Source organism: Martes martes, assembly GCF_963455335.1.
Source record: "Martes martes genome assembly, chromosome: 10".
In the NCBI taxonomy this organism is placed as follows: domain Eukaryota; kingdom Metazoa; phylum Chordata; class Mammalia; order Carnivora; family Mustelidae; genus Martes; species Martes martes.
This window is the reverse complement of record NC_137898.1, coordinates 51499411-51526276: the sequence shown is the minus strand read 5'-3', so window position 1 is coordinate 51526276 and position 26866 is coordinate 51499411. Positions and strand designations below refer to the sequence as shown.

General features: G+C 46.0%; 1 protein-coding gene across 2 annotated transcripts in view; it reads right to left on the bottom strand.

Annotated features, from left to right (window-relative positions):
* Window positions 1–11366: 11366 nt before the first annotated feature.
* Window positions 11367–26866, bottom strand: part of SCUBE2 (signal peptide, CUB domain and EGF like domain containing 2) — a 68356-nt gene continuing 52856 nt past the window's right edge. For both annotated transcript variants that reach the window (XM_080815478.1, XM_080815479.1), the window contains 7 exons: window positions 24871–25041; window positions 23193–23360; window positions 22284–22445; window positions 20058–20255; window positions 18683–18835; window positions 13588–13667; window positions 11367–12892 (listed from right to left, as the gene is read on the bottom strand). In XM_080815478.1, coding sequence (XP_080671604.1) covers window positions 12740–12892; window positions 13588–13667; window positions 18683–18835; window positions 20058–20255; window positions 22284–22445; window positions 23193–23360; window positions 24871–25041 — 1085 coding nt within the window. In that variant the 3' untranslated portion in view covers window positions 11367–12739. The remainder of the gene's footprint in view (window positions 12893–13587; window positions 13668–18682; window positions 18836–20057; window positions 20256–22283; window positions 22446–23192; window positions 23361–24870; window positions 25042–26866) is intronic.

Here is a 26866-nt window from a genome sequence, read left to right as displayed (position 1 = left end):
ATACCATCATCAGTGCTTGAGACAGACTCGGGAGAACCTGTAGGCTGCTGAGTCTCGAAGTAGGCCCTCGCCTATGCCTGCTGCAAGCCTTTCTATGAAACTCCAGGCAATGCGAGTGAGACCTGAGTGCCTTATCCCATCTCTGGAGCCAAGGCCTCCCAAGGCAGGGGCTGGCCAGCTCTCTTCCTGTCCCTAGTGCCTCTGGATTCTGAATTTCCCATGTCATGTGGTTTCTAATACTAAAGTTCTCTCCATCCTGCCTTGGCCATTGTAGATGATCAGTCCTTGAAAATTGTTCTAGTCAAGTCAATTGTTTCAATCAGGATTTTATTTGTGATGTTCATATGATAAGTGACAGAAGCCCTGTTGAAATTTTCTTAAGCAGAAGTGTAAACTTTTTGATTCCATTATCTAAAAGTGCAGGGACTTCAGGCATGGCTGGATCCAAGGGCTCAAATGACATAACCAGTATAGGCACCAAGGTGATGCCACCATAGGCAGGCTCTTCCTGTCTCTTCACTGTCAGCAGCTCCCTGCTTATAATCTATTCTCCCAACACCCCTCTTTTGGGTCTTCAGCTAACAAGGAGACCTCTGAGAATGGATACACGATGAGTGCTGGGGCCAGGAGGCCAGAATAGAAGAGAAGAACAGAGGGGAAGAGAGATTATCAAGAAGTTTTTATCCTTCTCCTCTCCTTCCCACCCACACAAATTTTGCTCTGACTTTGCCCTTGGGCACCCTTGGAAGTAATGGCCCTGCCCAGATCCCCCTTTGCTCACCACCCCCATCCTTATAGCTGCAGAGTCTGCTTTCTTCTCTGGTGCCCTCCCCACCACCCCATCTCCCTCTGTCAGGAAGATTGTTCAAACAGCTGTGCACTGCAGGTACTATATGTGTGCCAGGATCTCTGGCTACACAGAGCCCATGACTTGGCACCCAGCTCTGCAGATTGTGTCTACTTTGGCAGGTTAAAGCAAAGACGAGATATTTCTGTCTTCTTCCTTCGGAGTGATTCCCAGCATCACCGAAGCCTCATAAAACAGGGCTGATGGCAGCCCTGCTGGTGTTTTCCAAAGTTGGCTGAGTTTTGGATTCATTCCTGTTAGCAATGATTTTGTTTCATTTCTTGGGATAAGGACAGGCTGTGACCTCAAATCAGACAGCAAAGAGGAGAGAAAGAAGGGGGGGAAATCCAGTATGTGAAGCAAGAGAACCTGGGGGAAAAAGGGGAGACTGGGCTTGGCTTTGAATCTGTTCCTTGCTCACTGTGGGACCTTGGCCAAATTACTGCAGTTCTTGGAGCCTCAGTTTACCCATCTGGCAGGGCTCTGTGTGGTTTAAATAAAATAACATGTAAAGCACAGGGCTGGGCACAAATTGAGCCCTCAATAAATATGACTCCTCTCCTCATTTCATTCTCCTCTCCAAGATAGTAGAGAACTTGGAAAAAGACCAGCCCTCCAGAGGCCAATGGAGAGCTCTTCAGTCTGGAAACAGACCTCTGGAGATGGCAAGCCTCTCAGAAGGCACTAGGCCTGACCTTCCTGCTCCCAGCCAAAGGCGAGAAAGCCTGCAGGCAGCTCACACTGGTTACCTCCGTCTGCCTCAAGCACACGGAGGGCTCTACTGCCTTCCCCCAAGGTAACTTGGGGTGTGACATGCTGCTTGGGTGTGACAGTGGGAGATCAGTGGCCCGTGCTGGGCAAGCCTTAGGCCAGATGGGGCAAATAGCAGCCGAGAGACAAAACACCCTGTGGAACATGGGTAGGCACTTGGGTGTGCGGACCTCTACACACCATACACACTCACACAACATTCTCTCTGACCTGTTTTCATACAGCTCTGCACTGCCCAGAGAGAAAAGTCTTTTGCGATTATTTGCAAACTTCTTATTTGGAAATGATTTCAAACTTATAAAAAGTTGCAAAGACAAAAACAATCCAGATCCTTTAACCAGATTATTAACATTTTACTCCATCTGCTGTATCATTTGCTTTTCCCTAACACAAACAGGTACGCTCACATTTTTTTCTGAACCATCTGAGGATGAGTTACTTGTATTATAACACTTCACCACTAATACTTCATTGTGTATTTTCTAAGAATAGGGAGCTTTCTCTTATACAACCAGTGTATAGATAGAAATTTCATAAATTTACATTGATACAAAGCTTTTATCTAAACTACTGTTTATGTTTCAGTTTTATCAGTTGGCCCAATAGTGTCCTTTATGACATATTCCTCCAACACAGGACCCAGGCTAGAGTGCAATATTATATTTGGTTGTTGTGTTTCTTCAGCCTCCTTTCATCTGGAACATTTCCCCAGGTCTTTTATAACACTGACTTTTTTTCTAGTTCTTGGTTTATTTTATTTTTTAAATTTAAATTTAATTAATTAACATACAGTATATTATTAGTTTCAGAGGTAGAGGTCAGCGATTCATCAGTCTTATATATTACCCAGTGTTCACTACATCATGTGCCCTCCTTAATGCCCATCACCCAGGTACCCCCTCCTCCCACCCACCTCCCTTCCAGCAACCCTCAGTTTGTTTCCTGTGATTAAGAGTCTCTTGTGGTTTGTCTTCCTCTCTGGTTTCATCTTGTATTATTTTTCCCTCCCTTCCTCTATGATCCTCTGTTTTGTTTCTTAAATTCCACTTATGAGTGAGAACATATAATTATCATATGATTACCATATGATAATTATCAAATTATCATATGATAATTTCTCTGATTGACTTATTTCGCTCTGCATAATACCCTCTAGTTCCATCCATGTTGTTACAAATGGCAAGGTTTCATTTTTTTGGTAGCTGAGTAGTCTTCCAGTGTGTATATATACCACATCGTTATTCATTCATCTGTCAGTGGACATCTGGGATCCTTCCATAGTTTGGCTATTGTGGACATTGCTGCTATAAACATTGGGGTGCAGAAGTCCCTTCAGATCGCTACACTTGTATCTCTGGGGTAGATACCCAGTAGCGCAATTGCTGGGTCGTAGGGTATCTCTATTTTTTTTTATTAACATAATGTATTATTTGTTTCAGGGGTACAGGTCTGTGATTCATCAGTCTTACACAATTCACAGCTCTCACCATTAGTACATGCCCTTCCCAATGTCCATCACCCAGCCACCCCATCTGTCCCACCCCCCACCAGCAACCCTCAGTTTGTTTCCTGAGATTAAGAGTCTCTTATGGTTTGTCTCCCTCTCTGGTTTCATCTTGTTTCATTTTTCCCTTCCTTCCCCTATGATCCTCTGTCTTATTTCTCAAATGCCTCATATCAGATCATATGATAATTGTCTTTCTCTCATTGACATTTTGCTCAGCATAATACCCTCTAGTTCCATCCATATCATTGCAAATGGCAAGATTTCATTTTTTGATGGCTGCCTAATATTCCTAATATTCCACACACACACACACACACACACACACACACACCATATCTTCTTCATCCATTCATCTTTTGATAGACATCTAGACTCTTCCCATAGTTAAGCTATTGTGGACATTGCTGCTATGAACATTGGGGTGCATATGGCCCTTCTTTTCACTACATTTGTATTTTTGGGGTAAATACCCAGTAGTGCAATTGCTGGGTTGTAGGGTGGCTCTATTTTTAACTTTTTGAGGAACCTCCATACTGTCTTCCAGAGTGGCTGCTCCAGCCTGCATTCCCATCAACTGCGTTCCCACACAACAGGTCTTGTGTGAAGAAGGTTCCCCTTTCTCCACATCCTCACCAACACCTGTCATTTCCTGACTTGTTAATTTTAGCCATTCTGACTGGTGTGAGGTGGTATCTCACTGTGATTTTGATTTGTATTTCCCTGATGTCAAGCGATGTTGAGCATTTTTTCTTGTGTTTGGTCATTTGGATGTCATCTTTGCCAAAATGTCTGTTGATGTCTTCTGCCCATTTCTTGATTAGGTTATTTGTTCTTCGGGTGTTGAGTTTGAGAAGTTATTTATAGATTTTGGATACTAGCCCTTTATCTGGTATGATATTGACATTTTGAAGAACATAGTCTTCCATATTTTAGGGAAAAAACTGTTTTATTACGATATAATTCACATACCATACAATTCACCCACTTATAACTTCACAATTCAATGATTTTTAATATATTCACAGAGCTGTGAAAACATCACTGTCAAATTTTAGAACATTTTTGCCCCCCCCAAAAACATATGTACCCTTTAGCAGTCATTGCCCATTTCCTCCCAAACTCTCCAACCCCAGGCAGCCTGTAACGTCTAGGTTCTGTCTTTATGGATTGGCCTATTCTGTCCATTTCGGTTAACCAGGATCATACACGACTGGCTTCTTTCACTTAACATAATGTTTTCAAGGTTCATCTGTGTTATAGAACTTCATTTCTTTTCATGGCCAAATCATATTCCATTATTTGGAATAATAATATTTCCAATATTATCATATTTTGTTTACCCATTCATCAGTCGATAGACTTTCAAGTCGTTCTAACTTTTGGCTGTCGTGCTTACTGCTGCTGTGAGCTTGCATGTAATAACTTCTTATGAAGACGTATGTTTTCATTTCTCTTAGAGCGGAACTGCTGGGTCATATGTGTTTAACCTTTTGAGGAATGAACAGACTTTTCCAAAGTGGTTGCATTTTACAATCCCTACCAGCAGTGTGTGAGGGTCCCAGTGTCTCTTCATCCTTGGCAACACTGGTTATTATCTGACTCTTTTACTAGAGCTCTCTTGGTGGGTGTGAAATAGTGTCTCATTGTGGTTTGATTTGAATTTCTCTGGTGGCTGACTAAGCTGAGCATCTTTTCCTATGCTTCTTGGCCATTTGTTTATCTTCTTCAGAAAAATATCTTTCATATCCTTTCCTCATTTCTAAGTTACTTGTCTTTTTATTATTGAGCTGTAAGAGTTCTTTAAATATTCTAGCTACAAGTCCCTTGTAAATTTGTACAATTTTTACACGATTTGGAAAAATTTTTCCCATTCATGGGTTGCCTTTTCACTTTCCTGATGGTGTTCTTTGGACTACAAAAGTTTTGAATTTCATTAGTGAACCAGTTATTTTTCAGCTTCATTCCCTTTTTTAAAAAGTGAAATATTCCTCACTTTATTTGTATCTGAAATTTCCTTATATTGAGAATGAGGCTTTGCATTCTTGGCCTTAGTACTGTATAGAAGATATTATGCTGGGATGCCTGGGTGACTCAGTAGGTTAAGCAGCTGCCTTTGGCTCTGGTCATGATCCTGGGGTCCTAGGTGTGAGTCCCACATCGGGCTCCTTGCTAGGCAGGGAGGCTGCTTCTCTGTCTGCCACTCCCCCTGCTTGTGTTCTCTCTCTAGCAAATAAATAAATGAAATCTTTTTTTAAAAAAAAAGGTGTTATGTTTTTTCACGATATATGGAACCATGTGATGTCCTTATGTCCTTTACTGGAGATGATAATTCTGATAATCTGATCAAGGTATTGCCTGATTTCTCTTCTGTGTAACTATTAGATTTTTTTCTTCCCCGTTCATGATTTTTCAAAAGATGAAATTCTTTCTTTTCTAAGCTATCTACACTCTATCAGCACATTTGAGTTCAGTGCTCTCCAAGGCATGGGCTACATGGTAGACAGACCCTGTGACCTCATGTTTCATCCGGGACTTTGTCCCACTGACCGTGAGGGCTCATGCAGATTCCTCACTGTTTCCTTAAACCCCTCTGGCTAAGTGAATCTCTTTGTAGGCTTTATTTGTCTACAAGCCTGAGTACTGCCTCTCTGGAGTCAGAAGTTGGACTTTGCCATGTTGGAACATCAAACCTGAGTTAAAAATTTCTGGAGAGTGTGTTATTCCGGCCTCAGTAAGATGTGCTGATGTCCTTACACATCAGGGCCTGAAGGTTGAAAATAAGAAAAGATGAAGGATTGACAGGCCTGTGTGTGTATGTTTATGTGTGTGTATGTGTCTGTGCGCACATGTCCTATTCCTGACCTGAAACAGTCTTATGGGACTGGAAAAGTGCATTTCACTTTCTCTGCTCAGGAAGATAAGGGTTTTCAGAGGTCTTGTGTGAGAACCCAAATCAGGCATTGTGGGCTTTCTTTCCTGCTTCAAGCTCTAATTCTTCTGTTCCTAGAACACATCCCACCAGAAAGCCTATGACTAAAGGACTTTCAGTGTCACTGAAATAGGAGAGACCAGCAGAGTGTGAACCCATTAACAAATAGATCTTGGATTTAGGCTGACCCTTGGGGTGGCTGCACGGCCCAGGACAACCTCATCCAGGAGACTGACAGTAGACATCCCTACCCATCATGTCTCCTGAGGCAGGTGCGGCCCTTAGCAGGAGAGTTGCTTGTGGACTCAACCTAAATCCTTTCTCCTGGCACCGACATGGCTGGAGCTCTAGGGCCCCGGGTCCCTCTGTCCACCCTGGCTCAGGGAGGCACTCTGTGCTCTGACTATCCCATCCCATCCTCTTTCTTGTCAGTGTTTCTTGCCTTATCTTCTGAATATTAAAATAAACCCAGGAGATGTCAAAAAAATGTATCTTGGATTTAGCTTCTCAAGTCTGAAGAAGTGGAAGAGAATAACGGTGATGATAATAGTTAACATTTATTGAGCCCTTACTACATTCCAGGCAGTGTTCCAAGAGTTTTCCATGAGGAACTCATTTAATCCTCACAACAACCCTATCCAGTCAGTTTATGTACCATATGAGGAAACTGAGGCACAGAAAGGTTAAAATGACTTGTGCAAGGTCACACAATTATGATGTGGCAGAGCTGGGATACAAGTCCAGGTACCACAGAGGTCATAAGGGGAATCTTGGAGAAGATGAGCATCACAAAACACACTTGTAGAGATATCTTTCATAAGACAAACAGAGAGAATGCATTCTTAGCAAAGTACATTAGGAATTCTGGGAGGCGGATATTGGATGACTGATGCTGCTTGAGTCACCTCAGCTCCTCGTTGGAAGCCCTGAGTGAGGGTTTAACAAACCTCTGATACTTGCTCCCAGATCACCTCAAACTCCAGCTTTGGTACTTGTGTGGCTGCCGAAGCCTGCCTTCCTCAAGCCAAGTCACCTGGATCTAACGTCAGGGTTCTGGGCACATGTTCTTGCTTGGCCACCATTACCGTCTTGTCGTATCATCCACAGCTGTGTATGGTGGACAGGTGCCTGCACACACATTGGCAGTGTGTCCCAAGACCAGTTTGTGGTCACACAGCAAGATGGCCACAAGGCTGCAGAGGGCTGAGCACAACAGGCCTGGCCAGGGTTCACCACAAACTCCATTCCAACTGCCACACTGTCTTGCTGGATGTGGTCACATCAGTAACACGCCATCCTGCCTGCAGTTTCGGTTCCATTTCCTGCTCAGCAGCTATTAATTTTTCTGAATCACAAAGTGTGCATAATAAGGCAAAGCCAGCACCAAAGCTCAGATTTTTTAAAAAAAAGATTTTATTTATTTACTTGACAGAGAAAGAGCACATAAGCAGGGGAAACGACAGAGGGAGAGGGAGAAGCAGACTCCCTACTGAGCAAGGAGCCCATTGTGGGGCTTGAGCCCAGGACCCTGAGATCATGACCTGACCCAAAGGCAGATGTTTAACTGAGCCACCCAGATGCCCCCCAAAGCTCAGATCTGAGGTAGGTTTGTATTTCTGCTTTTTGCACTGTGGAGGGAAAAGACAGAAAACGCCAAACTGTGTCTCAAAGTTATCCCTCAATTGTAGGATAAACTATCAGAGGGTGGTCCAAGTCAGGGGGTGTGGTAGCTCATGGAACTATATGTGCTGAAATATTTCACAATATTACAGTTTGGGGACTCTCCCCCCTCATTCTTTCAACTCCTTTTCCCTCTTGTCTCAGCAGTATAGCGCCAACCTAGCATGGTGCCTAGACCATTACAATGAATGAATGAATATACAGGCTGGGGGTGTGTGTTTGGGTGGGTGTGTTTGGACATGATTCAGAGCACTGTTGATAGTTTGAAAAGACCCAAATCAAGGCCATCCCACTTGGTATTAGTCATTAGGCCAGGCAGAGAGAAGGAAAAAATCTAAACAGATACATTCTGAGGGCTGTACTAAACAACATGCAATCAATCAGTTGTCAAACCACAGCCCTGGTCCACAAACCTCACTGGTAACCTTTCCCCTTAAATTGTGGTCATTTAAGCTCCAAAGCAGGGGGATGACAGAGACACACGTCTACTCCACCTTACAGCCACTAGGTGGTGCCTGTCCCAGAAATTGCAAAACCGCTTGTTCACAGCTTGGAGCTCTGGTCAGCCTGGGGTGAGAGGAAATGTCAAGTGCTTGCTGGGTGGGTTGAGGAGCTTGCCAGGGCCTGTGCTGCCAGCGTAGGTTTGAGGAGCCAGTGAGTACCCCAGGAGAGGCCTGGATTGATGACTGTAACGATGAGCTCACCCCACCTAAAATAGCAACTCCTTCTCACCACCTACTCATCCTCTATCATTTTGCCCTTTACCTTCTTTAAGCAGTTATCACACTTGACTTTACAACTTCTGTTTGTTTATTTTCTGTCTCCCTTCCTAAGAACCTAAACTCTACAAGAGCAAAGACTTTATTTTGCTCACTATAGCACCACCTGTTCCTATGGTACCTAGCGCTTCGTAAGCCGTCAAGAAATATGTTGGATAAATGACCAAGTGAGTGAACACATAACAAAGAACTATTAGAAACCAAGGTCTGTGGTTACACTCCCCTGAGACACTCTGAAAACCAAATAATGCTAAGTTATTGTCATTGTTTGCAGCAGGAGAATTTGTGTCCCTTTTATTCAGCTAAGGCAACCTGGCTGAGAATTAGAGTGGTTTCATTTTTCTAAATCTCTTTTGATTCTACTGTGTTCTCTGGAAAGTGATCCCTGCTGAGTAGTTGGGTTTTTTGGCTGTCTGTCACAGGAGCAGCCTTGCTGGGCCATCAGACCCCTGAGGATGATCTCCTGCAGGCTGATCAGGACTGCCTGAAGGGAGAAGGAAGCAGGGAACCACAAATACTCAGGAAATTCAAGCTGGGTTCACAGTCCCCTGGAGTAGAAGATGCCACAGAAAGGAAGCCTCACTAAGGCTTTTAATTTCCTGTGGATGGGGCTCTCATGGCTATATCTAGGACCTGGATTTGGAGGATGGCTTGCCTACCAAGAAGGCCATAGCTAGGCCAAGCCTCCCTGAACTTGGTAAGGAACTGCTTTACTCTTCATCTAATCCACTTGCCTCCCAAATACTGGCTCAGAGTGACAAAGACTGGGGTAAGGCTGTCAGGACCCATCCTGCCATGAAAAAGGAAGCAAAGATGCTGACAGCCCTGGTAAGAGGCATCCCTTCCGGACTGAGGAGAGGACTGAGGCTGGGCTTGGTGTGGGTGCACGGATTTCCCGGTGCCCAGGCCCACCAGCTGTCGTAGCCTGCAGCAGGCAAGAGCCCTTGTGCTCTCCCCATAAAGATCTGCCCAAGGGCAAGTGAGTCTGTGCCTTGTGCTGGGCAGCCATGATCTCTCCCAAATTACCACAGGACAATTTTAAGATCACCTGCGAACCTAAATCCAGTGGATGCCTCAAGAAAACACACTTAACAGCTCAGAGAATGATTCAGAGGAAGCAATTTTCCACAGTGAAGATAATGATCTGGTAGTGTGAAAAGGCAAACACTCTTTTATTAGCATTGGAAACTCAAGGGAAACGTTGCTAAATCCATAAATGCGGCACTTGAGTAAACGGCTCAGGAACAATATCCACAGCTGGAAAGGAGGACTTGTGCAGATTCCAGTTCCACTCAGACTCTTCCCACAGAATGAGCTCCCTCGGAGGGCGGGGGAAACCGCTCTGACCTTTTCCTGTTGACTGAACAATCAGCTCCTCCAGTCCCGGTCCTGTGCCCACACAGGGAAACCCAGAATGCAGAGTACCCTGGTTTTCTTTATGTCCATACTTTTCCCAGGTGTCCTCAACCTCATGTCTCATGTCTTTATTCTGTGACATAAAAATTCATATTCCAGCGCTGATCTCTTCTGGGACTTCATAAAATCAGTTGCCTATCTGAGCTCTTGAGTTTGGATTCCTAAACAGGTACCTCATACTTGAAATGGCCCATCTGCTCCAGCTACCAGTTGCTCAGGCAACTAGGAGGTCTCCTTGGTGGCTGCTTCTCCCTTCCCCTCCATCCAGTTCTCATGCAAGTTCTCGACTCTGCCCTAAAACAGGTCCAGAAACTTTCCCTCATCTCCACTCCACACCCTTAACCCAGACCACCTCATCTCCCACCGGGATGGCGGCTTGGTTGGTTGCGATAGTTGACTGATGGCTCTCTGCCTCCCTGCCTTTTTCTGAAATCTATTCACATAGTAACCAGAACTATCTTTTTAAAACATAAATCAGCTCGTCCCACTCCTTTGCCCCAACCCCTCTGAAAGCTTTACAACATACAGAGAATGAAACCCAAACCTCTTGTTCTAGATTCCAAAGCCTGATGTGCTCTGGCCCCTGTCCGCTTCCCTCGCCTCATCTCGTCCCACTGCCTTCTCACTGGACGGTGACCACATACACACACACACACGGGCTCCTGCCTGCCAGCCTTTGCACTTGGCCTTCCTCTACCTAGAGCCCTCTTCCCCCTGCCTTGTCCCAAGCCTGGTTCCCTCCGGCCGTTTTCAGGTTGAAATGTCATTTCCCCAGAGCAGCCCTCCACAACCCATGATTCTAAGGTAGCAACGCAGTCATCTGCTTTGTTAACCTACCACATAACACAATGCTAGCTGGTACTTTCTGTGGTGATTTATTTGTTCACTGGCCGCCTAAAATGTAAGACACAAGAGCAAGGACCCTGTCTGTCTTGTCACTGTGCATCCCTAGGACCTAGAATAGGGCCTGGCACAGAGCAGACATTTAATAAATCTTTATTGACTTATAGGTAGCAACTGTGGCCACAAGCAGCCAGTCTTCCATAGCATCTCTTAGGGTGGTTGGTGGGGATAGAGAGGGTGCTTAGGAAGGGCCTCAGTTGCTCACACTTATACCAGGAGCACAGCTCTGGTGGGCAGGCCTGCTCCTGGAGGGGGCCTCCTACCAACCCCCAATTATTTCCATCCCTGGCCTTCCTGTGACACCCGCAATACAGAACCACACAGTCAAGAACACAAAGTTACCAACATGCTTGGACAGGATGGCACTGTTCCGCTCACCCCACCCCACATCGGGCAGGTCACTGACTCCGGTCATATTACGTTTCAACTTTCATTTTATGATTAGACTCAGAAATGTAGGCAAAGTTCTGCGATGACAAACTCCAAGTGCTTATTTTGATGATTATTTTTTAAAATGAAGATGTTTCAATTTTTGAAAAGAAATTTGGAAATGGGTACTTAGGACCCATCCAAATAAAGAAGAAAAGTTTGATTAGGGTTTTTTTTTTTTTTAAATCAATGTTATGGATAGGTTAAAAAAAAAACAGGTGAAACATGAGCTTAACAATAATGAAATAGTCTTTGTTTGCTTTAGAAATATTTGTTAACTATTCTTGAGTACTTTGGTGTTGAGAGTTGTGTGTCCAGAGTTAGTCTGTTACTGAAGTAACAACATCATAGTTGTTTGTTCTCAGTCCACTCGGGAATGGCAGGTTGTTTGATAGGTTTTTTTTTTTTAATTCACTGTAATAAGATTTTTACTTGCGGATTTAAATTTGTAAAAATTAACTGGTATTGAAAATTCCAGATTCTGTGGGAGAAAATGATTGTGAAGCCCCACTGTGCTGACCCAATGTTGACCGCAGTACCTAGAGAGCAGGATTTGTGTAGCTGCCTCTGACGGTGGTGTGATGGTTAAGAGAAACTCAGGGTTTATGAGGCAGTACTTCTCCTACCTGTAGGTGATTCTCATCCACCAAGGAGATCACGTCAGCCCTGAACTCTCCAGGCCCTAACACGGTGCCAAGCAGGGTGCCAGAAGGACAGCTGAAGGCGCTAAAACCAGCACTGTGCGTTTGCCGCCGAGCAGAAGCTGGCCACAAGGAAGGCCGTCCCTAGAGCTGTAGGATTATGTCTCTGGAAGTGCTTAGTTTTTATCTTTTTATTTCTAATTCGTTCTGTTTCAAGTACTTTTTTTTAAATGATCACTGCCTAGAACCCAAGTTCCTGTCATCCAACATAGGTCACACAGGCTGGAGAAGGCCACAGGGGAAACGGAATCCTCCCAGGTCTTAGGTGAGGCCTGGTGCCTGGAGCTCTCTCCCTCCTTCCCTCTCTCCCTTCCTCCCTTCCTCCCTTCCTGCTCCGCCAGGTCACAGCCTCGGTGCAGAGGGCTCCCTTAGGGAGGGCCGGGCAGGAGGAAGCTGAAGTTTCAGCCAAAGCAGCCCCTTTTGTGGCCTCCTTTCCACCACGGCCCCCTTGAGGAGGAGTGAGAAGCAGGAGGGACAGGTGAGTCTTGCCTGAGCTGACTAGAGTCCCGCTCAGCCAGCCCTTGGTGCATCTAAAACCTCTGCCCACAGCAGTGAGAGGTGGTGGGACTCACTGCCATTCTCAGTCCACATCCACAATGCTGGCAAAGAAAAACCAAGTTCAATTTACCAAAATATCTATATTATCTATAAAAATTGCACTCTAATGAGTCACTGCTATGGGAGGCAGCAATATCCAACTATGTTGGCCGCAGAGGCAGACAGCTGTGTCCCACCAGCCCACAGGCAGAACGTGGCACCGAGGGTCCCGTGGCGGGCTCACTTGTAAGGCCTCAAGAACCTGGACACTTTGGAACGCAGCAATCGGATGAAGGATCTTGGAAACATCTCCCGGGATTCCTGGGCTGTGTACTTGAAATAGTTCTGGGGGTGGGCCAGGACGTCAAACAGAGCCTTGATCAGTTTCTTATCCTAAAAAGAACAGAAGTTCTGTTGCTGGGCCAAAATACTTAAACATTCCAGCATTTTGCCAATGGAACTATAATGGGCCCAGTGTTGGACAGTAGGTTGATTAGCTGAGGAACACTTTGGGAAAATTGTTTCTTCTGATTTTAATCTTTTCTCCATTTTTATCTTCCCTAATTTTCTACAAAAAAGGTATTATTTTTATAAAGGAAAAGTGAATATATTTAAAAAAAAAACGGTTTTCTTTTTCTAAACCAAATGAGCCACAACACTGGGATTTGAAGAGTACTTACAGGGTTAGTGATGTGGTAAGTGTCTGATGATTACTTACAAGTATCTAAAATTTGGTGAACCTTGGGCTTGAAGGATAAGCAAGGAGCCAAACATCTTCAACTATCGGAAGAGTGAACACGGAAACATGACCTGCCGCTGGCTTGAATTTATGATCAGCAAGTTTCCCACTCTTCCTCCACACATTTCCAAATGTAAACAACTTCACTTGGCAACACTGAGGACAGCCACCTGATTTTTTTTTTTTTTTTTAATTAAGTCTAGTGAAGATATAAAACTGACCTCAGCCCAGAGCAGGCTTCGTGTCTGACAGGTGGCCAAATGTAGCAAGAGGAAAAGATTCCTCCAGCAGTGCTGGGAGCTCCGTGCATGCCGGGTGACTGCGGTGTCCACCAGGGCTATGTACTCACCTTCAGTATTTCCTGATGGTTCTCAGAGGCATAGAGCCTGCCATCTCGAACTATGTCTTCAATGAGCTCCTGGTAGTCCTCTGTTGGAACACAGGACATAACTGACATTCAGAAGGTTTTGTTATTTCTAAACTCATCCTTTCCTTCATTTTAAAATAAGGTTCTGAGGGGGCGCCTGGGTGGCTCAGTGGGTTGGGCCTCTGCCTTCGGCTCGGGTCGTGATCTCAGGGTCCTGGGATCGAGCCCCGCATCGGGCTCTCTGCTCGGCGGGGAGCCTGCTTCCTCCTCTCTCTCTGTCTGCCCGCCTCTCTGCCTGCTTGTGATCTCTGTCAGATAAATAAATAAAATCTTTAAAAAAAAAATAAAATAAAATAAAATAAGGTTCTGAGGAATGCCCCTTCTGTAGCTGTTATCTGAACAATGACCACTGTGATACTGAGAAGGTGAGCAGAAGAGAACTTCCACAGACGCCCACCATCATAGCCTCACACCTACCGGCCTCTGCACCTATCTCTTCTGTTCCATCTTCCCTCAGAGGAACCGTCTATGCAACCCGGTCAAGGCCCTTCCTCCACTTTGTCCACCGACTCCATCTTCTCTCACCAAGGCAAGGACATTGGTTCAGTAATTCTGCCCTTTCTTTCCTACACGATGACATTCTCTCGCCCGACCAGGCATTCCCATCAGCACGTAAATGTGCTATTATGTCTCTAATCCAGAAAAAGTCCTTCCCCCCTTGACCTCATTTCTCCCTCCAGCTTCTATCCTACATTTCTGCCCCCTTTATTGCAAAACTCCTCAAAAGAATTGTCACACTCCCTCTCTCTAGTCATTCCTCCTCCCGGATCCACTTCCTCATTCAGCTTCCAGGATAAGACACTCTGGTTTTCCTCCTCCCCCACTGGTCGCTTTGTCTGAGGCTCCTTTGCTTTTCTTCCTCCTCTCCCTGACCTCTTACTGTAGGAGGGACCCAGGGCTCAGTGCTTGGGGCTCATCTCTTCTGTCTATACTCACTCCCTCCTGGCCTCCTCTAGGCTCGTGGCTTTTCTCTTCTCTGCTTTTCTGCTTCCTGTCCTCCTCCCTTTCTTCTCTCTGCCCCCATATTGTGCAAAACAATTGAGCTTCTTACCCACCAAGGAAGACTTTTTACTTTTTTTTTTTTTTTGGATGGGGGTGGGGAGAATTTGGCTGCCTGGAGAGGGAAGAAAGCTACATTCATTTTCTTATTAATAATTTTTGGTCCTGACGTATACATTAAATGCAGTGTACATCACATAAGCTGTCTCCGAATCTAAACCCCCACCTTTCAAAGTCTAGCCTGTTTCCTACGGTCATAATTCAAGCCAGGCATATGCAAAACACAATCTTTTCCAAATCCCAGGCTGAAAAGAATGCCTCTTTGTATGCATATCATGTGCAGCAAAACCAAACAAATCATAAGAACATCACTGGGATCGTGTGGGAATAGTTCTTGAAAAAGTTTCTCCTAGTCAAGTGATGGTAAATGGAAACTCGTTAGCTCTTCTTAACTATTGCATAGTTCTCATAATGGCTAACTGAATACATGTACAACCCCACTGGTACCCTATGCGTGTGGTGTCTTCCTTCTTAGTCTTTTATTTTAATGAGTATAAAATATGAGGAAGGGTACTTGTTTTTCTCGAATTCTTCAGCTGCAGAGTGTCTTCCTGGGTGAAGCAGCTCCTTTGGGTGATGGGTGTTCACCCAAAGGAACACCAGCTGCTGTGCTGTGTTCGGGTGTAAGAGAGAGCGGAAGAGCTGTCGGCCGTTACACCAATGCTTCCAGACTGCTGTCAAAAAAATCTTTAAACGATTCTCTCCACTCTTAAGAACTATCGTGTTTCGTCACTTGCTACAACTGTCATGAGAAAAGCATTCGGGTGTTGTAGGTAAGAGCTCGGGCCCTGGAGTCCCGAAGACTCAGCAGTGTTGTCCTCCTGCGACCTCAGGCCTGTTGTCTACGTTAATCTCTAAGCCTGAGTGGCCTTGTCGGTAGACCCAGCTATGAATCGTGTCTACTTCATGGGCGGTTGTGAGGAATGTGCTGTGTCAGAGGCACTTAGCACATGCCTGGTACTCAGCACACGTACTCAGTGCATGTCAGCCACGACTACAACTCTCCCTGTCCTCCAGGGGTCAGTGAGCCAGTCTGTAGCAGCCTCCCCTGCCCACCCACCTCCCCCACCCCCACCCCCCAGCTTTAAAGATTTATTTATTTATTTGAGAGAGAGAGAGAATAAACAGGACCGGGAGAGGGAGCCAGAACCCTCAAGCCGACTCCCCACTCAGCAAGGAGGCCAACGTGGGGCTCAACCCCAGGATCCCAAGATCATGATCTGAGCCAAAATCACGAGTCACCCACTTGCTGACTGAGCCACCCAGGTGCCCTGCACCTGCCCCTTCTAAATGTGATTTCTATTTTTCTGGGCTTGGAAATCAGGTATCAAACTTGTCTGAAATACGTGTTTAAAAAAAAAAAAAAGATTGACTAAGCTCTGAGTGAAGACCTGCAACAGTTTTCAACCATTTTCTTCTGTGACGTGTAAGACACGTTCTCCTGGGCCTAACCGGGGTGACGTGTGATCTCCCTGGCTCAAGCTACAACTCTTTATTTCAGAAAATGAGAAAAACATTACCGTGTTTTCGTGTGTCAGAAAGGTAGAGTTGAGAACAGTCAGACTAAAATATGTGAGCTTTAGTGATATTTATTCTGGAGTCTCTGTGTCTTTTTTGGTTCCCTCACAGATTCCAGGGAGGGGAGGCTGTTGGCTGGCTGCTCTCAGACAGATGAGGTGCTCTGTCTCACTCAGCAGAGCCACGTGGGGGGAACTGCCGTCCACCCAGGAGTCTGACCCAAGAGCCCCTGTCTTGAGGGTCTGACATGGTTTCAGGCACAGAGATGATAATCCTGGCTTTTGTAACATGTTAGAAACAAACTATGTGAAATGCTTTTATAAAATCCATAGAACAGTATCTTTCCAAAACACCTACTTTTGGCACTTGTCTGCCTAAAAGCCTTCCGCACTGCATTCCAGGCTCTTCATCAGCTAACTCCACACCCTTCTCATCTCGTCTCTCCCTGCTAAGCCCCATGCCCCTGACCAACTGACCCAGTCAGGCTATTAATCAGTCCCCGCACATATCAGGTACTCTGTCCTGCAGCCTGTATCATTCTCTCTTCCTAATGTTCTTCTTCCCATTATAAAAACAAAAACAAAAACAAAAAAACTCATATTCTTTGGAGATGCAAATCTCTGGAGATTTTGCTGTATTCTTTCCAAAGACCCATGCAAAATTAATTGCTGCCCATTCTTCTCTCCTCACACAGAGCTCTGTATCTGCCATATTATAGCATCTATGAGCTGTGTTTCACCATTAACCCTGTGGTTGCTAGCAGCTTGCCCAATGCCTGGCACAGGAGCTGCTTGTTAAGTATTCATTGAGCTAGATGGATGACTGAATAAGTTCATGAATGAACAGATGACTTGTCCCTCACTGAATTATGACATCTTCTAGGACAAGGTCCAGTTCATTTTGTATTCCAAGCAAATGTTTGTCAATCAAGGTCCAGACTTGGGTAGGGCCCCAGGGGTCATGTGGACCACCCCTTTATTTAAGAAGAGGAAAAGAAAACCAGAGAAGTCATCTGAGTTGCCCAAAATCACACAGCAAATTAGTAGCGGAAACTGGGCCAGAATGTGAGTCTTTTTCTCCCCTCCTCAAGATGCCATATAATAAAAGCCACAGTCATAATTGGCTAGTATTTACTAAGCATTTACTATGTGCCAGGCCCTGCACCAAGTCCTTTATGGACTATCTCACTGAACTCTCACGTTTGGTCTAATGATTATCCTCATTTACACATTAAGAAAATGAGGCTTAGATGGGACAGCCACTCTGGAAAACAGTATGAAGTTTTCTCAAAAAGTTAAAAATAGAGCTACTCTACTGCACTACTGGGTATTTATCCCTAAGATACAAATGTAGTGACCTGAATGGGCACATGCACCCCAAAGTTTATAGACCCAATGTCCACAAGAGCCAAACTATGGAAAGAGCCCAGATGTCCATTGTTTGATGAATGGATAAAGAAGATGTGTTATATATCTACAATGGAATACTATGCAGCCATCAAAAAAGAAATATTGCCATTTGCAACAACATGAATGGAGCTAGAGGGTATTATGCGGAGCGAAAAAAGTCAGAGAAAAACAATTATCATATGATCTCACCATATGTGGAATTTAAGAAACAAAACAGAGGATCATAAGGGAAGAGAGGGAAAAAATTAAACAAGACAAAACCAGAGAGGGAGACAAACCATAAGAGACTCTTAAGCATAGGAACCAAACTGAGGGTTTCTGGAGGGGAAGAGTGTGATGGTAACTAGATGATGGGCGTTAAGGAGGGCACCTGATGTAATGAGCCCTGGGTGTTATATGCAACTGATGAATCACGATCTCTACCTCTAAAACTAATAATACACTATATGTTAATTAATTGAATTTTAATTTTAAAAAATGTCAAAAAGAAAGAAAGGGAGGGAGGGAGGGAGGGAGAAAAAGAGGCTTGAAGTTGATAAGTAACTCACACAGAGTCACCGAAGAGATTAGGCCAGGGCTGGTCCATGTTCTTACCCATGAAGCTATGCTCACTTGTATTTATTTTCTGAACTATCTTTCCATCCCTATAGACAGGGTCCCCAAATGCCTGTTTAAAATCTGGCAGTTGTGGGGGCGCCTGGGTGGCTCAGTGGGTTGGGCCTCTGCTTTCCACTCGGGTTGTGATCTCGGGGTCCTGGGATCGAGCCCCGCATTGGGCTCTCTGCTCGGCGGGGAGCCTGCTTCCCCCTCTCTGTCTACTTGTTATCTCTCTCTCTCTCTGTCAAATAAATAGATAAAATCTTTAAAAAAATAAAATAAAATCTGGCAGTTGTGGGTCAGCAACATCCTTTCTCCGTATCCCACCTTCCTTTCTGAGCATGTGTGCTTGTCAGCAATCCGCCAGGGGTTGGTTTGACTGAACACAGAGAAGCTCCTTGCATGGGATGGAGCGTGAGCCTCACAGTGCTTACCATCGTACGTCACATAAGGGACCTGGAAGCCCCTGGCACTGTTCCCTTCGTTGGACTTGAACTGAATCCACAGCTTCTTTGATCTGGAGGTGAAGGCGATGGGCCGTTCATAGGTCTGGCAGGTCTCATATGTTGTCACAGAATTGGATGAAGCTGCCAAGGGAATTTGGAGGGGGCGGGCTTCAGGATTCATCCTGAGCAGGTGGGCAGCAGCACTCATCTTTGCAAGCACGCCATACAACAAGCGATGCTCTAGAGCTCCGCAGGCCCTGCTTTGCCGTCACAGGGGCCAAAGCCCTGGAAATGGAGAGGACCCAGCTGGCGACCTCAGGTCCCCAGGGAAGGCTCACTGAAAAGCCCAGGGCTGGACAAACAGCAGCAGCCCAGGCCCCAGTGCTCCCTGCGGGAGCTTCGGAGGAGCCCTCCTATTCCGGAGCTACCTGCTGCCATCCAGAGAGAAACGCCACCAACCCCGTGGGCTTCCTAAGACTGGGCAGGCAGGGCGGGGCCCACTTCACAGAGTTTATCTCACATAACCCTCAGAAAACCATAGCAAGTTGTGTGGTTGTTAACTCGTTTACAGAGGGTTTAAGCACTTGCCCAGGGTCACTGAGTCAGTATGTGGCTAAGTCAGGATTCAAACCTACACCTGACTTCAGACACTATAACCACTAAGAAGAGGGGCCAACACACAGTGGTTCCATGTGTCATTATTTCTCTCAGCACTTTATGAATATGAACTCGTTTATTCCTCACAATGACTCTATGAGGTAGCAACTATTATTATCCCCACTTTAACAGACAAGGAAACTGAGTCACAGAAAGATCCAGAATGTATCTCCAAGATCACAGAACTGACAAGAGGTGAGGCTGGGTTCAGATCCAGGCAGTCTGGCTGCTGGGACCACTCATTACACTGCCTCTAAGTTGTGTTGATGGTAGCATCTCTCAGTGGACACTGGGTCATGCGCCAAGATGGGAGGAGGGTCCCTCCTGGCTGGACTCTGACTTAGCCTTTGTCAGTCCCCAAGCCCGAGTGGCTTCCCATGGTAAAGCAAGTGGTGGGGCTAGCCTTCCATGAGCTTCATTGGCTCTCCGTGACCTTGTGGAATAGAGTCCACGGTAAGGCTAGCGGGGAAGACTGGCCTACAGAATTACTACATCTGGGGTTCAGCAAGAAGCCTCAAGAGGAAAGGGCCCCAGCAAAATTGCACAAGATTTTTTTTCTTGGCAAATGCCATAAACTCATGTCCCATCTCTGTTCTAATATGGAGGTGACACCCTAGGCTTGCTGCTCACATTTAAAGCTGGGGAGCAGGCCAGCAGGCTTCCCCACCAGCCTTAGAAGGGGAGGGGGCCAAGGGAGGGTACGCACAGGTTTTCCGCATCACCAGGTAGTCTCCACAGTCGTCTTCTATGGGCAGGAAGATCTCAGGGACCACAATCAAGATTCGGCGCTTGGGCGGTGGGTTGATGGTCCATGTACACTCGGTGTTGGCTGGGTAATTGCCTGGGTAGTTTGGGGATTCAATGTATCCGGTGAAATCTCCCAGCTCCCCTCCACATCTTCTGTCTGGAAGGGGAAATGCCATGAGTCATGAAGGCACAACACTGTCATGGCCACCAGCAGCTCAGCTGATGAAAGCTGCTGCGTCCTATTGTCATCGAGGCATGGGGCCTGCAGATGGTGCCATTGTGGAATTAGTGTGTCCTGTAATGCCTAGGGCCCCCCAGGGGAGCCCAGCTACACTAACCCCCTTTACAGAGCTCACCCTATTGAGTCCCCCTCTGAATTACCATTTTCTCATTAACTTGAAGGTGATCTTGAACAGGCCTTAGTGAAACAAAGGACAACTTCAGTTTTCAATATTTTGTTTACAAATTCTAAGTGCCAGAGGAACCCATGACACAGAATTTCTAGGTCTGTCAAAACAGGAAGAGCAGAGCTTACTGCTAAATAGAGGACATTTGACCCCTTCCTAGAGACCTTGGATGAATTCATGATAGCTGTTTTCTTTCTCTTGTCTTTCTGGTCAAGACCACATTTTATTTTTGGTGTGGAAGAGAATTCCAATAAAGTATCAGCCAATATGGGGCATGTTGGATACTCACCTCTGGGAGGAACACACACATTTGCACATGTGCGTGCACACGCGCGCGCGCGCACACACACACACACACACACACACACAACCAGCTCGCCTATGTCTTCATTCACTGAATCTCCACTCATCCAACATATGTTAGCAAAAGCTCTGGGGGTTCAGAAATGAGAAAGACACAGTCCTTGCCCTCAAGGAGCTTACTGTTTAAAACTGTCAGGTGAGTGTGTACAAGAGAGGATGTTGAAGGGACTATCTTTCTCCTCTCTCATTGTAACTGGGAATTATTATTCCCATTAGGAAAAAAATAGTCTTTTCTTCTTGGAAGGGGGTCAAGTGGGGAGAGCCATGGAGCTCAGAAATCTGCCTTCAAGCGTGATGGACCTTCTGAGGATCTGCGCCACATGGCTGCTAAGGGTCAACCAAGGGCGGGGATGGGAGGGCAAGGAAACAGTTTCCATCTGAGTATAGGGAAAAAATCTAATTCTTTTTAAGATTTTATTTGTTTGGGAGAGAGAGAGAGAGAGAGCATGAGAGGGGAGAGGGTCAGAGGGAGAATCAGACTCCTTGCTGAGCAGGGAGCCCAACCCAGGACTCAGTCCTGGGACTCCGGGATCATGACCTGAGCTAAAGGCATTCATTCAACTAACTGAGCCACCTAGGCACCCAGGGAAGAATTTTCCAACACTGTGAACCTCAATCCCAAATTCCTCCAGTGTGGGGAGACCTTGCTCCCCTATACCACTGTCTGACTGACACTAGATTAGCTGTGATTTACTTCTGACCTCTCCTGGAGAATTTTCCATAATGATTAAAAACCAGCCAACCAGCCAACCATGTGGCAAGTCCTTGAATGATCTGCTTCCCCATTCCTATAGGATATATATCCAACTCCTTTGTGTAGCGTTCAAGGCTTCCCTTTTTAATCTGCCTCAGATTCCCCTCAGACACTCCATGGTCCAGGTTCAGGGGTCTCTTCCCAAAAAGCCTTTCACTTTTCCGTGTTTGCTCTTCCTCACGGCTGTTGTCTTGGGTATAAAACTCTTTGTCCTGCTCTCTCCCATGCTCTCCATCAAAACCTTCTCATGTCTTCCAGAAGACTTTCCTTATCTCTCCAGATAGAACGAAGTGCTCTTTCCTCTGCAACCCCACAGCCTGTCTACAGGGCCAGGGATTTATTCTGCTTATGGTGTCTAGCACGTAACAGGTCCTCAAACAATGTTTGCTGAACTGAAATTCTGCCCCTGGGAGGGAATGTTAGCAAGCATAGCCTGTCAAGGTGCCTGGAGAAGCAGCCAGGATCCACATGGGTGAGTACATGGGGGCCAAGCCTGGCTCTCCTTTAGTGCCGACCTGCAGTGCTGGGAGCTGGGATAACAGTGTCCTCATGGCTCTCGGTGGACATGGGACCCTGGCCCCAACCCCCTACCCCCCAGCATCAGGTAGACCCAGGCACTTTCCTCTGGGCCAAGACTTTGAAAGACTTAAGAGAGACCTACCTTTACACTGCGTTATGTTTGTGGAGCCATCAAAGTCAGTGGTAGTATTTCCTGGGCAAGAAACACAGTTATCTTTTCCAAATTCGGGTTGATATGTCCCTGCTGGACAGCGAATGCATCGGTGAGTGGTGGTGTTGTAGAAATGTCCAGGTGAACACTGAACTGTGCGGTGGGGGGAGAGTGGAAGGAATGAAAAAAATAAATAAAACTGTCTTTTTATTACCAGTCACATAAAAGTCTTCACAGTTGGTGAAATAAATTGTATGCCCAAACGAAGTACTGCTTTCCTACTAATCTGGGGCTAATCAACACTTAATTCCCTAAATAGCCGGCTTGGGTGGGACTTGTGACTCATGACACTGAGAAAAACACAAAGGGAACAAAGTACGGGTGTATCTTCAAAGTGTTTACAGTGCATGCGGTCAGGCCTAAATGAGCACAGCCCAGGCTTTCATGCAGAGCTTGCTTGTGGGTTGTGAGCTTGCCAAACTGATGCTGGGCCTGGGGCTGGGCGGGGGCCCCTGGAAGAGGCGGAGTTGGGGCTCTGGGGCCAGGTAGGACCTATATGAGAGAGGAGCTCCAGGGACGGGGACTGGGATGGAGAAAGGCTGGAAAGAAGGAGCCAAGAACCTATTGCACAAAAACTGCTCACCTCTCCCAGACCAGCTGCGGGGACCCCCCCCCTCCCCCGTCTGCAGGGGCCCAGGTGGCTGGGGGAGAGCACATCTAGGGAGTTCCCATGCTCTCTGCACTTCCCGCAGGGGCAGATGGAGCTGGGTCCTGACCTCCCCGCTGCTGGGATACCACACAGGGCACTCCGGGCCGGGCTTGGTCGGAGCTTGACCGGACTCTCGTCGTTCTCAAAAGGGAAATTCCATTCTGGAGAAAGGCAAGCTGCCAAGTCCTCACCTCTGGTTTCGCAGTCCTGGAAGGAAGTGGCTCCCAGGTGTTTGGTGGGGAGGCCTCCGCCACAGGGGAAGCAGGAAGTGCGGCCGGCCTCAGGCTGGAATGTGCCCAGGGCACAGAGCTGGCAGGGTGCAAAGCCATCTGCAGAATATTCCCCAGGTTGGCACAGACCTGGGAAACCAATGACCCTAAGTGAGCAAGGCCCCTGGGCAGACCCCTTCCCGTCTCTCTGTCGATGAGCTCTGAAGTGGGTCAGCCCCGTGGCCCCGTGCTGACCTAAGGTCCCACCTCAGGGAGAGAAGCCCTGTCCTGCCCTGCCACTGCCCCTGAGCAGATAGCCTGTGAGTGCCGATGTTTACACGATGTTTACAAAGCACAGTGCAGAGATGGAGACCAAGGAGCCCAGTGTTAATTGCTTCCACAGTGTGCACCAGGCCTGGGTTTGCTTAAGGTTGGGGACTTCACAGTGCCCAGCCAGTGCCTGCAGTTCAGGAACCCCAGGGAGGGCCCTCGGCTCTGGAATTATCTGGTAATACAGCCTGGAAGTGCACCTTCACACAGCAACCATAGGAATAATTCACGTACTACAGGCTGCTCGATGCTGGGCATAGGTAAGGATTCCATAAATGTCAACAACTGTTATTATTACTAGTATTATTGTTACTACAAATATATCTTAACAAGGCCACATACAAGTGTAAATAGATGCCCCAAAGTGCTTCCTCATCAACCTTGCAGTTGGACTGGGGGGAGGGGAGGGGCAGAGGGAGAAGGCGAGAATCTCCAGCAGACTCCCCGCTGAGTGTGGAGCCGGCCGCCCGGCTCTGTCTCACAACCTTGAGACCATGACCTGAGCTGAAACCAAGAGTTGGACACAACTCACTGAGCCACCCAGGTGCCCCATGACTTTTAAACCATTTGAAAGTTCCTGCAGTTGAGTCTGGTGTGGTGTAGGTGGGGACTAAAGCTGGGGACTAAAGCTCTGGGAGTCACTGGGAGGAGGAGCAGGGGCCACAGGGCACCCCATGGTCTGTGCCATGGACATCACCTACAAACCACAGTGTTAGGTCACACCTTCTATTTGAGCCCACAGAGCCTCAATATAGCTGGCCCTTCTTCCATTTAATAAAAGGAAGACATTTGTTAATAAAATTAATGGGAACCAAGCCCACAAAACCTAAGTAAGCTTGGCTCCAGAGTTAACATTTTATAAGGGACATTAAAAACTCTTCACAGAATTCTAGCAAAATAACCAGATGGATACTCTTTAAAAATCAATAAGGTATGAATTCAAGACCCAAATTGGAAAAATACTCAGAACTACTTTCTCCATGTTCACACTTTCAGATAGCCCACCGTACACGGGAAGGTCACTCCGGGAGATCACTCGGGTCTCAAGTTGTATTTATTTACAGTGAGTACAGATTGCAACAGCAACACTTACACCTTTTCTTCTGCCAATGTATTCTATCAGCTTTTCATTTATGTGTTCAAGTGAGCATCAGCCCAGCATGTGTTGGGCAATGAGGTAGGCACTGGAGAGCTAAAGATGAAGCCAATATGGTCCCCACCTGTAGGAAGCCCACGGTGTAGTACGCACTGTTTGCACCAAAATGCCACTTACGCCTTCTAAGTAATACTGGAGACCCAGGGAATAAAAAGGGGCAGATGGAACCCTTACCTCCACATTTGGATACATTCCAAGCTTCTGGAGTCTTCAGGGCTCCAGGATTTTCTGGTCGTGGGCAAGGTTCACATGTGATTTGTCCTTCCTCATTTTGGAAGGTTCCATTTGGACACAAAATGCAGCGTTCTTGTTCTCCATCATAGTATGTCCCAGCCCTGCAACTGACTAGCCAAAGGGGGAAATGATCTGGTCAGTGAAGGCACAGAAGCCAAGGAAGGATGATGTGAGTGCTAGAGATGAAGGTAAATAGATGGCATTGAGCCCACGCTCCTCCACACAAATGCCCTAAATGCAGAATGTACCACCTTTGGGTTTTCTGTGCACACCCCTTGCCCTGATCCCTGTCGCCCACTCTTTGAGGTGTCCACATGGTCCCTAGACCATGAGCTCCTTAGAAGCAGGGATCACAGTTGTCCTAATTATTTTTGAGCACAAGTACTTGATGACTTTTCCTATTTCACACGGCTGTCAGGACGATTATAAGGTAAAAATACTCACTGAACATAGGCCTAGTGCTTAAAGAGGGTGCTATTAATTCTGGCTGATGGCATTCCTGAAGCCTTCCTAGAGGAGACCACATCTGCAGGGCAACTTAAAGGTGAATAGGATCTCCCCAAGAAGGAAAAGGCAGATCACAGAAAGTCATGCATGACATATGGGAGGAGAGGGAAGAAAGGAAGGTTGGGATAGATTTTAAAAATTCTTGAATGGGGGTGCCTGGGTGGCTCAGTGGGTTAAAGCCTCTGCCTTTGGCTCGGGTCATGATCCCAACGTCCTGGGATCGAGCCCCGCATCGGGCTCTCTGCTCAGCGGGGAGCCTGCTTCCTCCCTTCTCTCTCTGCTTGCCTCTCTGCCTACTTGTGATCTCTGTGATCTCTGTCTGTCAAATGAATAAATAAAATCTTAAAAAAAAAAATTCTTGAATGCCAGGCATTTGTGTTTTCTTCTTCAGGGGGAGGAGCCATTGAAAGAAGAGGAATATGACCAGAGCTGGGTTTTGAAAAGCTCACTTTCTGGTGGCTGTGGGGAGGGTGATCTCGAGAGGCTTACCAATAAGGTCCCCAACACAATGTGCTTCATGTTTATAATAAGTTAACATGTTATGAAGAGTAAACTATGGTTAATGTCTCCCGAAAGAATAAACTATAAGGAAATTAATAAACTGTGTTTCTGGCTATATTTCTGGTACTGTTAGTTAAATGTAGATTCATACCTTGTTTTAGAATATGAATAGAAAGGAAATATGTTTAAGTGGGTTCTCTAGTATCATATTCAGACATCAACATCGCCATCAAAAGAGCCTTTTTAATGGCTAACATTTACTGAGTACTTACAATCTCCTGTTCACCACACCAAAAGCTTTACATATGTGATCTCAATCATCCCTAAAAACAACCCTAAGGACCTAACAACCCTGAGGAGTTAGGTGCTGTTATTAACTCCATTTTACAGAAACAGAGACTTAAGGATGTTAAATAATTTGGCCAAGGTCCCATAGCTAGTCTATGAAATACACCTACGGTGAGATGAAGAGCTTTGAATTTAAGGGGGAGAAAGGTCTTCAGCGAAAGTGCGGACTGAATCATAATTCAGGACTTTGCCAAGGATTCTCTCTGTGGCATTAGGGGAGTCTGACTGGAATAAACACAGTCTTTTTTGTAACTTAAACTGCTGAGAAACAGAAAACAAAATATCACATGATAAAATTAGCTATTACATCTCTTCAGTGTCTGTGAGGGGGATACCTGTTTTCACGCTATCTGACGAAGGCAATCTGCATACACACTTCCAGGGTTAAACATGGCCAAGTTCTCTATTACCATTCTTACAAATGTCTTTTCATTATTCACTTCATAATCTTAAAAAAAAAAATGCCCCAAACAAGGCTTTTTTCAAAATCATAAGCTAAAATATGCCACATTTCAAATATTAGGTCTATAACTAAATGCAATCAATCAATAAAGTCTACTCTAAAACCTAAAATTTTAAT